The 9,399-nt window shown below is 49.8% G+C and overlaps 1 protein-coding gene across 1 annotated transcript; it reads left to right on the top strand.

Moving 5' to 3' along the window:
- The first annotated feature begins 3,989 nt into the window (after positions 1-3,989).
- Positions 3,990-6,427, top strand: SLC35D3 (solute carrier family 35 member D3). Its single transcript, XM_061990984.1, has 2 exons — positions 3,990-4,425; positions 5,522-6,427. The coding sequence occupies exons 1-2, from the start codon at positions 3,990-3,992 to the stop codon at positions 6,349-6,351; spliced, it is 1,266 nt and encodes a 421-aa protein (XP_061846968.1). The 3' UTR covers positions 6,352-6,427.
- The last annotated feature ends 2,972 nt before the right edge of the window (positions 6,428-9,399 follow it).

Genomic DNA, 9,399 nt, shown 5'->3' on the forward strand with positions numbered 1-9,399 from the left:
ATCAATATGATCTGTGCCCCACTACTAAGTCAAAATTTCTTAAGAGAGTCAACTTACGAACTGAGCAACCACAGCTGTCTCTGGACAGAACAGCTAGCGTGAGGGGAATACCTTCACTGAAGTGTTGTCTCAAATGAAGCCTCTCTGTTGCTCTTCCTTACCACTGAGATGCAGGGGAACTTGTCTCTTCCGAGTGTGGAGTGGTGGAAAGGCAGTGGGAGACTAGTACTGGCCTGACCTATATTGAGAAAGGTATAGTTTGGCAAGGGACAGCGCCTTCCCCAGCACCACTCAACCCCTTGCTGTGCACAAACAAAACTAAAATTAGGAATACCATGACAGATGGAGGTTTAAGACTGGATATTAGGAAGCTTTGCTTTACCAAGAGGGTGGTCAAACGCTAGCACAGTCTTCCTAGAGAGCTGGCTGATGCCCCTGGCCTGTTGGTGTTGAAGAGGCATTTGCACAATGCCTTAATAACATGCTTTAACTTTTGGTCAGCCCTGAAGTGGTCCAGCAGTTGGACTAGATGATTGGTGTAGATCCCTTGCAACTGAAATATTCTACTCTTTTCAAATTTTTATTCTTCTGATACTCTTGTTTTTCTGTTTTAATCACGGAAGTACTTAGCCTCCCATGGAGACTTGCAGCTGGATCCTGTGCAGTATCAGCAGCTCACTTCTCTGGTGAGTTTCACAGGTGAGGTGCTGAAATTGTTTCTCCCATAGGTGAAGTCTCAGTTACCACAGGATTTCCAGAAAGAACAATTAATTTTTTTTTCCATCTGCACTTATTTGGCAGAAGGAGGGCTTTTTTTTTTTCTCCCATGCAAACACTGTCACAGGAATCCACATGTTCCTTTAAATTGTGCTGTGTGGGGGCTTGGGATGAGTCCAAGTGGAGGATGATGTGAAAGCATTGGCACTGTTCTCCAGTGGGTTTTGAAGCCAGATTTAGTGTCCAGTAAGTTTAAATGCAAGCTTCAACCTTTATACGCCTTAGTATTTCAGACTGTTTAACTGTGAGTTTACATTTTATGCTGCAGTGCAGCTGCTGAGGTGGGTGAGAGCCTCTGAGGTGAAGTGCTCCATGACACCAGGGACGTGACCACAACTGACATATTGTTTTGCCTGAAAACTTCTGGGTTTTGGTGCATGTTTCTGCCTACACTGACTTAGCAAATATTAAACTTCCAAGTACCCTGATCGCATCCATGGCTTTTGTGACTGAGGTAACCTGAGAAATTCAGATAGGTATCACTCTCACCTTTAAAAGAACGCATACACACAGAGTTCTGGGGATTTTTTCAGTGCTTTAATATTTCAGTCGGTGGAGTTTTTAATCAATAGAAATCCAAGCACTCAAATATTACTAGCAGGAAAGATTTACACATAAAAAGACTAAATTGCAACTGCCCTGCTAAGAACCAGAGAGAGAATAAAATGGAAAATAAACTCTAATGGAAAATAATTAAGGAACACTTCAAGTCAAAATGGAAAAGGCAGTTTAAAATTATATATATCAGGGAATCTTCCCATGGATTCTGTGAAGATGAAAAGAGGAACTGACTGAGGAAAAGAGGCTGCAGTTTTGAGTCAAGTGTGTAACAGAGTGGTCCTTACAAAGCCAATCTTGTTCTTGCACTCATGTCAGGCTTTATAATGGGGATGGGGAAAGGAAGGAAGATGAGAAGATGCCAGGCAAAACAGACGGAATGAGAACAGTAGATTGATTTAAAAAAAAAAAAAGAATAAATTTAAGGTTGAAAAATAAAAGGCAGGGAAATTAGAGGCAGTCTCTGGTGACAAAGAATAATTACGCAGGAACACGTGTCAAAAAGAAGAGAGCCCTGGTACGTTTCTGGCAGTGACAGGCAGAGCCAGCAGTGGCTGCTGGTCCCCTGTGCAAGCCTGGCTGGTGGCACTGAAGCACAAGGTGGGCTTGCACTTGGCTCCCAGCTTCAGGAAGCAAGCTGCAGATTTGATTGCCAAACATCACTTCTGTCTCCATCCATATGTTTACCCCAAAGACTGAAAAGGAGTAGTTCAATTAGTTTTTGCCTAGAGAGTATTCTTTCTCTTGTGGTTTAGCTCTACTGATTAATTTCAACGGTACCCATAGTTTCCTTTCCCTCATTACCAATTTTCATCTTCAGACTCTCATACCTTAATGTGTATACCTGTCATTTCATTTTATAAGCCCTGCTCTGCTTCCTTTCCCTGCCTGTACCAGCTCCACTGCTATTTGGTCCTTGTGAGCACTGAGAGCTCCTTACTGCACCCAACAACAATCCTGGGGATATATGACTTTTTTAGGTTCCCATGCAGAGCCCAGTGCCGTGGGTCTGGTGTAGTTTTCACGCTACTCCTCTGTACCAGTGTGGGCATTTCATGCTCACTGGCTCCCCAAAGTCCTAATGCCTGCCCCGCTCTTGTTGAGAGCTGTTGGCATAAGCACCCCTTTCCTGTGATTACTACAGGTCTCACCCCAACACCGAGAGGTACGAGAGTCACCAATGCAATGACTGGGAAGAAGCATAGCTGGCTTTGGCAGCTGGGTATGTCTGGTGAGGGCTGGGAACTGAACTAAGACTTAAATGTAACATTTTTTCCACAGAAATCTCACAGAAAATAGTTGTGCCATTTTGATACTGATGAAATGCATAGTGTGCTCCTGCTAAATTCTCTACAAGCCCACCAGAACCAGCAGTCCTTGTCTGGGTCTGGTCCACTTTTTTTATGGTAAGTCTTCCAAAAACAAACTTTGGGAGTCAAGTGTGCCATTTCGCCCCAAGGTGGTTCTTTCCCATATTGCTGTTCTTGAGAAGAGGGAGGCTGGTTTTGCTTAAAGAATAACTTTGGTAATCTCCTATCGATGGGTGAAAGATTGTCTTAGGACTAATGAGAGACACCTAACGTGTCTGATGGTAAAAGTAGGCTCGAGATTATATGGCAGCTTCGAATACAAGTACTGTTTTTCATTCCCTTATGTTGCCAGACACTGCAGGAGACTGCCAGAGGACTGAGAGAACTGCTCTCGCTCATCCTCAGAGGCAAGGTGATCTATTGCAGTCTCCGGTTAAAACCTTCATCTGGCAAATCGAGAGAAAGGATTCGTTTATTTAAACTTCACCAGGTTTTAACGCAGCACTTTCCAAGACTTTGTGTGGTTACCGATTTTTAGTGACTTTTCAAGGAAAGTGCCCCCGTTAGAAACAGCCTCCCCCTCCTGCCTTAGCAGTGGTCACGATGTCTCCTCCGTTCCCCGCCTGAGAAAAGGCAAGCTGGGGGGGAGGGGCGGGGGGAGGCCAGGACCCCAAGGTGAGGAAGCGGGGAGCTGCAGGGGGGATGGCGGCGTTCGGCACGGCAGGGGCTTGCTCCGGCGAGGACTGGCGCTTTTGAGACAGAAAAGCGCTACTGCCGTGCTTGCGCCCGCGTAGGGGGGTGGGGGGGTGGGGAGGCTTGCACTGACCTCCCCGCTCCGGGAGACGTGGGGTTTCTTAGGGGTGTCCGGTCGCGCTCCGTGGCGATGCTGCCTGTGCCCCGCGTCTGCCCCCCGGGCTCCTGGCGCGGCGGTGCGCCCTGCGGCCGCCCGCCCCTCCTGTGCCCAGACGGGGTCCGGAGGGCTTGCAGGCGGAGGGGGGGGCTCGCCACCCTCGCGAAGTGGGGGGCGAAGCTGGGGAGACACCGGGGGCGGAGGAGTCGGGGAGGACGACGAAAGCGGCGGCGGAGACAGCTCGGGGATGGCGGGGCACACGCCGGGGACGGTGGCGGGGAGAGGATCGGAGGGGCGGGGGCGCGGGGAGGAGGGGGGGACACGTCGGGGGCGGCGCGGGGAGGGGGGACACATCGTGCCTCCGCCCGCCCCCCGCCTCCGCCCGTCTCCGTCCTTGTTCCCCCCGCCCGTCCCCAGCGCCGCCGCCGCCGGGGCGGGTGGCCGGGCGGGCGGCAGTGCCGCGGGCCCCGGCGGCGGGCCCGAGCGCGGGGAGGATGGGCCGGTGGCGGGGCCGGGCGCGAGGCGTCGCGGTGGCGGTGGCGCACGGGCTGTGCTCGGGGTCGCTGAACATCCTGCTGAAGTTTCTGCTGGCCCGCTACCACTTCGCCTTCCTGACGCTGCTGCAGTGCCTCAGCAGCGCGGCGGCGGCGCTGGGGCTGGAGGCGCTGCGGCGGCGGGGGCTGGCGGCGCTGCCGCCCTTCGGGCTCCGCCTGGCGCGCCCCTTCGCCGCCGTGGCCGCGCTGGCCACCCTGCAGTCCACCCTCACCCTCTGGTCGCTGCGCGGCCTCAGCCTACCCATGTACGTCGTCTTCAAGCGCTGCCTGCCGCTCGTCACTCTCCTCACCGGCGCCCTCGTGCTTCGCGACGGCATGCCCTCGCCCGGCGTCCTAGTCGCCGTCCTCATCACCACCTGCGGCGCCGCGCTGGCCGGTGAGTACGGTCGACACCGACGCCGACACCCCGCCGGCGGGACCGGGCGGGACGGGACGGGACGGGGCGAACGGCGGCGCCCGCTCTGCACCGGCAGCGCCCGCCGCTTCGCTTCGAGGCGAGACGGGGCGGGCAGCGGCAGCCGGGAGGAAAGGTGCGAGGGTGCGGGAAGCGTGCGAGTCCGCGAGACGGCTGGAAGCCCGCTGGGGCAGGGCTAGCATTGCGCGGGCAGGTGCGACCGGGCGGAGTTAGGTGCTGCCCCGCTGCTACAGGGACAATCTTAGAGGGCCCAGTGCAACCCTATTAGGGAAGGTGCAGAGCTTTAGAGAAGTGTGGTTTAATGGGGAGTGGGTGCCACCTTACAGGGGTAGCAACTGCAGCTCCGTTAGGATAAGTGTGACCTTACAGGAGTAGGTGCAGCCTTAGGGGTTTGGTGCGACCCTGTGAGGCCAGGGGCCTTACCTGGGTTGATTTCTAGCCGAGGTGGAGGTAGAGTGGGAAGCAAAGATGCCTCTGTGTAGCCCGGCAACAGTCCAGGGCTGGAGGCTGCCCCAGGAAAGAGAGCGCAAACACACATGGCACGTAGTTTAACCTACAAAGAAGCCTGCCGGCGGACTCAGCAGAGCGGCTAATGCTACAGGGGCCCCACACGGCTTAGCCTTGCTTCAAGGAGCAGGAGGACAGGAGAAGGGCCCGGAGGTGGGGGCTGGAGGGCAGGCAGCTCGTCCAGGTGGAGCTGCTGTGCACCTGGACTAGGAAGAGGATGCCCAGGGTTGCTGTCTGTATGTGCTCTTCCAGCTGCAAGCCTCCCATCGTGTCTTGACAGAAGGGAGAATGCAGTCTGATTTTGGCTGTGGGATTTAGGGGGAGAGTGAATGACATTCAGTAGATTTGCACCATGCCAAAAAAGAAAAAAATACATGTATTTGTTGGGAGATATGTGTGTCTGCCTTGGGACAAGCACGACAACACCTAGGAGTTACGGAAAGTGCACAAATGCCTATTTCCTAATTATCCCCACCTGGCCAAAATGATGCTGTGTTTCAGTCTCACATGTGAAACCCATGATTTTCTCTTTCTGTGACTCTTCCACCAGGAGCTGGTGACCTGACCGGGGATGCTATGGGCTATGTGACAGGTGTGCTGGCTGTGCTGATACACGCTGCCTACCTGGTGCTCATTCAGAAGACCAGTATAGATAGTGAATATGGACCCCTGACAGCTCAGTATGCAATTGCTGTTTCAGCCACCCCTTTTCTCATCATCTGTTCATTTGCCAGCATGGATTCCATCAACGTCTGGTCCTTCCCAGGGTGGAAGGACCCTGCCATGGTATGCATCTTTATCGCTTGCGTTCTGATTAGCTGTGCCATGAACTTTACCACCCTTCACTGCACTTACATTAACTCAGCTGTGACCACCAGCTTTGTAGGGGTGGTGAAGAGCATAGCAACCATCACGGTGGGCATGGTGGCATTCAATGATGTGGAGCCCACAAAGTTATTTATAGCTGGTGTAGTGGTCAACACCTTGGGCTCCATCATTTACTGCGTGGCCAAGTACATTGAGACCAGACGACAGAGCAGTTACGAGGACCTGGAGAAAGAAGCTAGAGAAGAGGAGGAAAAAAGGCAGGCTGGGGATCAAGCACTGTTTGCAATGAGGCCCATTTCCCAGGAGAAGGGGGCTGAGGAAGCAGCAGTGGAAGGATCAGCCACAAGGGACAGCCAGAGTGGAGAGGAAGAGAAGGATGACGCTGAAAAACCTGCTGAAGAACCAGCGGTCCAAGGAAAAGCCACAGACACACAAGAAGTGAACAGGAGCTCGCTGAAGGATGCTTACCTTGGAGTATGGAGGTTGGTGAGGGGTGTTAATTATATAAAGAAGGATTATTTGATAGAAAATGAGGAGCTACCAAACCCTTAAGAAGCAGGTTTGGAAACCTATTCCTTGAGGACAGACAACTGGTTCTCTGTCCAGGGGGAAAAGCAGAGCATACATTTCCACATCAATGCTGACAAATACAAATCATGTATGATGACTTTACCTCATTGTCAAAAAGCAAAAGGTCAGAGTTTGTTCACGCTTTGGGCTTGCTTTCAGCTGCTTTCAGTACATCAGACTTGAGACCCACCACAGCTAAAGGTACCGACTCCTCTGCTGTGGACACAGAGAGAGTTGGGTGATGGGACATCACAGGGTGCTTTTCCAGCAGCCTAGACTGTAAGGGACATCAGTACCCTGAGATAGTTGGCAGTGCCAGTGACATGGCGGTGGCCTGTAGCTTAGCTTGTGTTTGGAGCCTTGTGATTTCAACACCATTTGGAGGCTCTGTCAATGTGCTTCCTTGTCTTTATCAGTACAATTATAGGTACTCTATATAAATATATTCCTACAATATATAACCTCCTATTAACTGTCCTTTTGTGTTTCTCTGCATCAATACAATTGCAAGAGAGCTAGAGGCTGTGCCATGTCAATTATATTGGTATGAAATCACCCTCTTAACTGGAGAACTGAAAATTTCCCTGATTCTGTGGCCAGGCTGAGCCATTGCACCTGGCTTACATTTGTGTCTTTAGTAGCAACACTTTAGTCTTGTGGTGGTAAACATGAGAGCAGCACCAGATCTGAACTTTTGAGAAGCTTTGGCAAAAGGAGGATTTTTTTTCTATGAGCTTTAACTATATGTAGCATTGGGAATATTAACTTGACCCAAATAAAAGAGTTTGGAAGTGTTTTATGTATTTATTTTATTTGGGAGAGTTATACAAAAGTTCATGAGAAAGCGTGTGCCTTGTGCCATTTCCCTCCTTGTTTCCTAAAGTTGGGTGAATCAAAGCATGGACTGGAACAGAGGTGTCCTCTCCATTTCCCTCTCTCAGAAGTACAGGCTGATAGCAGAACTGGGGACACAATCTCTCTGGGGTTCCCAGTGGTGCTTTTGAGGGATAGTTTTGCTATACCCTGGTTGTGTGTTGGGACATGGCTCTGTGTGTGTCAGCCCTTGCTGTCCTTGTTCTATGGTGTCCAGTGGAAGAAAGAGCGGGCAGGTGGGCAGGCAAGAGCTGCAGTCTGCTCCGGCACATCGCACAGCTGAGCTCTCGTGGGCCAAGGCGCTCAGTGCACTCCACGCTGAGACATCTCTGGTTTTGGGGGAAGCTGCTCTGCTGTGCCCAGGCTGTGCCTGTGGGCTGTGAGGAGCAAGAGCTGCCTCTCTGTTCCAGCCCTGGCCATTCCAAGGCTCCCATGGGAAGCGGGAAGCTGGCTCTCTAGCGAGGCCTCTCCTGAACTTGTTAATATTTTGTACCGCGTGCATTTAATGGGGAGACAAGCATTCATGTATTTCTTAGCATGGGGAAACCCTTTTCTTTTGGGAGGTGGGAGTCCTTGAGTCAAACCTTCGTTGTTATTTATTAAACCACTGAATTGAGAGTCAATGATTCCCACAGCCCTAATTAAGCAGTGCCTAGCCCAACGCCTTGTCAAGACAAGCAGGCAGCATTAGCCTCAGAGCGTGTTAAGCATTAAAATCTGAAATGTGCAGTTTACCCAGCGGGGAATGTTTGCAAAATTGATCTCTAGGGGACCAGATTTAGGTTCCTGTCAATAAATGCAAGCAGAAATATTGGGTGCAACAGTATGGTTTTTTGACTGAATGCAGAAATTGAGTGACTTGACACTACCCACGAGTTGTGAGAGAGATGGGTATGAAGACGTTCAGGCTAAAAGCCTGTAGCTGTTGAGCTGGGGGACAGGTCATGGAGATGTGTACATCACACGTTATGTATAGCTTGCGTGTAAGAGTTGAGAGGTACTGGCTGTATGCCAAAAGATTTACTTTTTGTTCGAGCTCCATATGACATCTTTTTCAATAAAAACACTATTTATTGTTTATAGGCTAATATAATAGGGCTTTTGTTAGTTTTTCAAATGCGTCCTAGACTAAAGAAGTTTGTGCCTATGATTTATAGTTGCTGTATTACTAAACCCATTACAATGTTGAACTGCCCTGTAATCATACATATGGCTGAAGAGGAGCCCACATTTCTGACCAGTCTCCGCTGTGCTCAGTGTTTTCTGATTTTTTGTATCTTTTTACCACCTGGATGCCAGTCTTGGATCCCATAGTGTACACTCTGTGTTTGGCATGTGCCGTGGAAAGCTTTCCCCCTGGACATTTGTTGCAGGATTTTTATGTAGGAGAGTTCAATGTTTTGTTGCTTACTGTTGTTCAGGTATCAATAGAAACTTGCAGAAATTCAAACAGTTTTGACTGTTAAAAAAAGCTGCTGTTACAATGTTGTAGATTTGCATGTATACTCAAAATGTGATTATGTTGTATTCTGTTCATGCCTGTAAATTTCCTAAATTAAAATGGGAATTTGGCAAATGCAATCCACTTTTTTCAGTAAAAGAGACTGTCGCACAAAAAATAAAAGTATCGCCTCGTGCTGAGGCATTTTAATAGTATCAGCGGAAGGCTGCAGAATGAGATGTGGGAATAAAATGCACCGCTTTCCAAAAGCCTTCTAGTTTTCTTACTGTTACTACTTTGGGGTGCTCATTTTTGGTTCATTACTGGTTATTCTCGTGCCTTTATGCCATCCAAGTTTCCTCAGCGTGTGACCGCATGCTCTAAAGGCTGTCACGGACAGAGGGGCTGAGGGCAGACAAAGGAACACAGGATTCTGAAGTGGCCAAGTCCTCTGTACAGCTTCAAGTATCTGTGTTTCTTAGCGCTGATTTCTTAGGTTACATATTTAAGATGATTCAGTGTCCCTAGTGTTAAGTGGTGTAACTTTACAATAAAAAATGAGACGGTGCTTGTTATTGATAGTTACATCATAAAATCATTGCATTATTAAAGGTCATCATATTGATTTTATTTTATGATGTTAAGTATTTATATTACCAACTGTGACACGTGGCAGCCTTAGGAGATGACTTAAGTGTTAATTTTTTATCTGTTAG

This window comes from Colius striatus, chromosome 2, assembly GCF_028858725.1.
Source record: "Colius striatus isolate bColStr4 chromosome 2, bColStr4.1.hap1, whole genome shotgun sequence".
In the NCBI taxonomy this organism is placed as follows: Eukaryota; Metazoa; Chordata; class Aves; order Coliiformes; family Coliidae; genus Colius; species Colius striatus.

What these genes read in the sequence shown, in the direction of transcription:
- SLC35D3 (XM_061990984.1), top strand. Translation starts at nt 3,990, where the DNA reads ATGGGCCGGTGGCGGGGCCGGGCGCGAGGCGTCGCGGTGGCGGTGGCG. An exon ending in CTGCGGCGCCGCGCTGGCCG is followed by an intron (nt 4,426 to 5,521) that starts GTGAGTACGGTC and finishes CTCTTCCACCAG; the next exon opens with GAGCTGGTGACCTGACCGGG.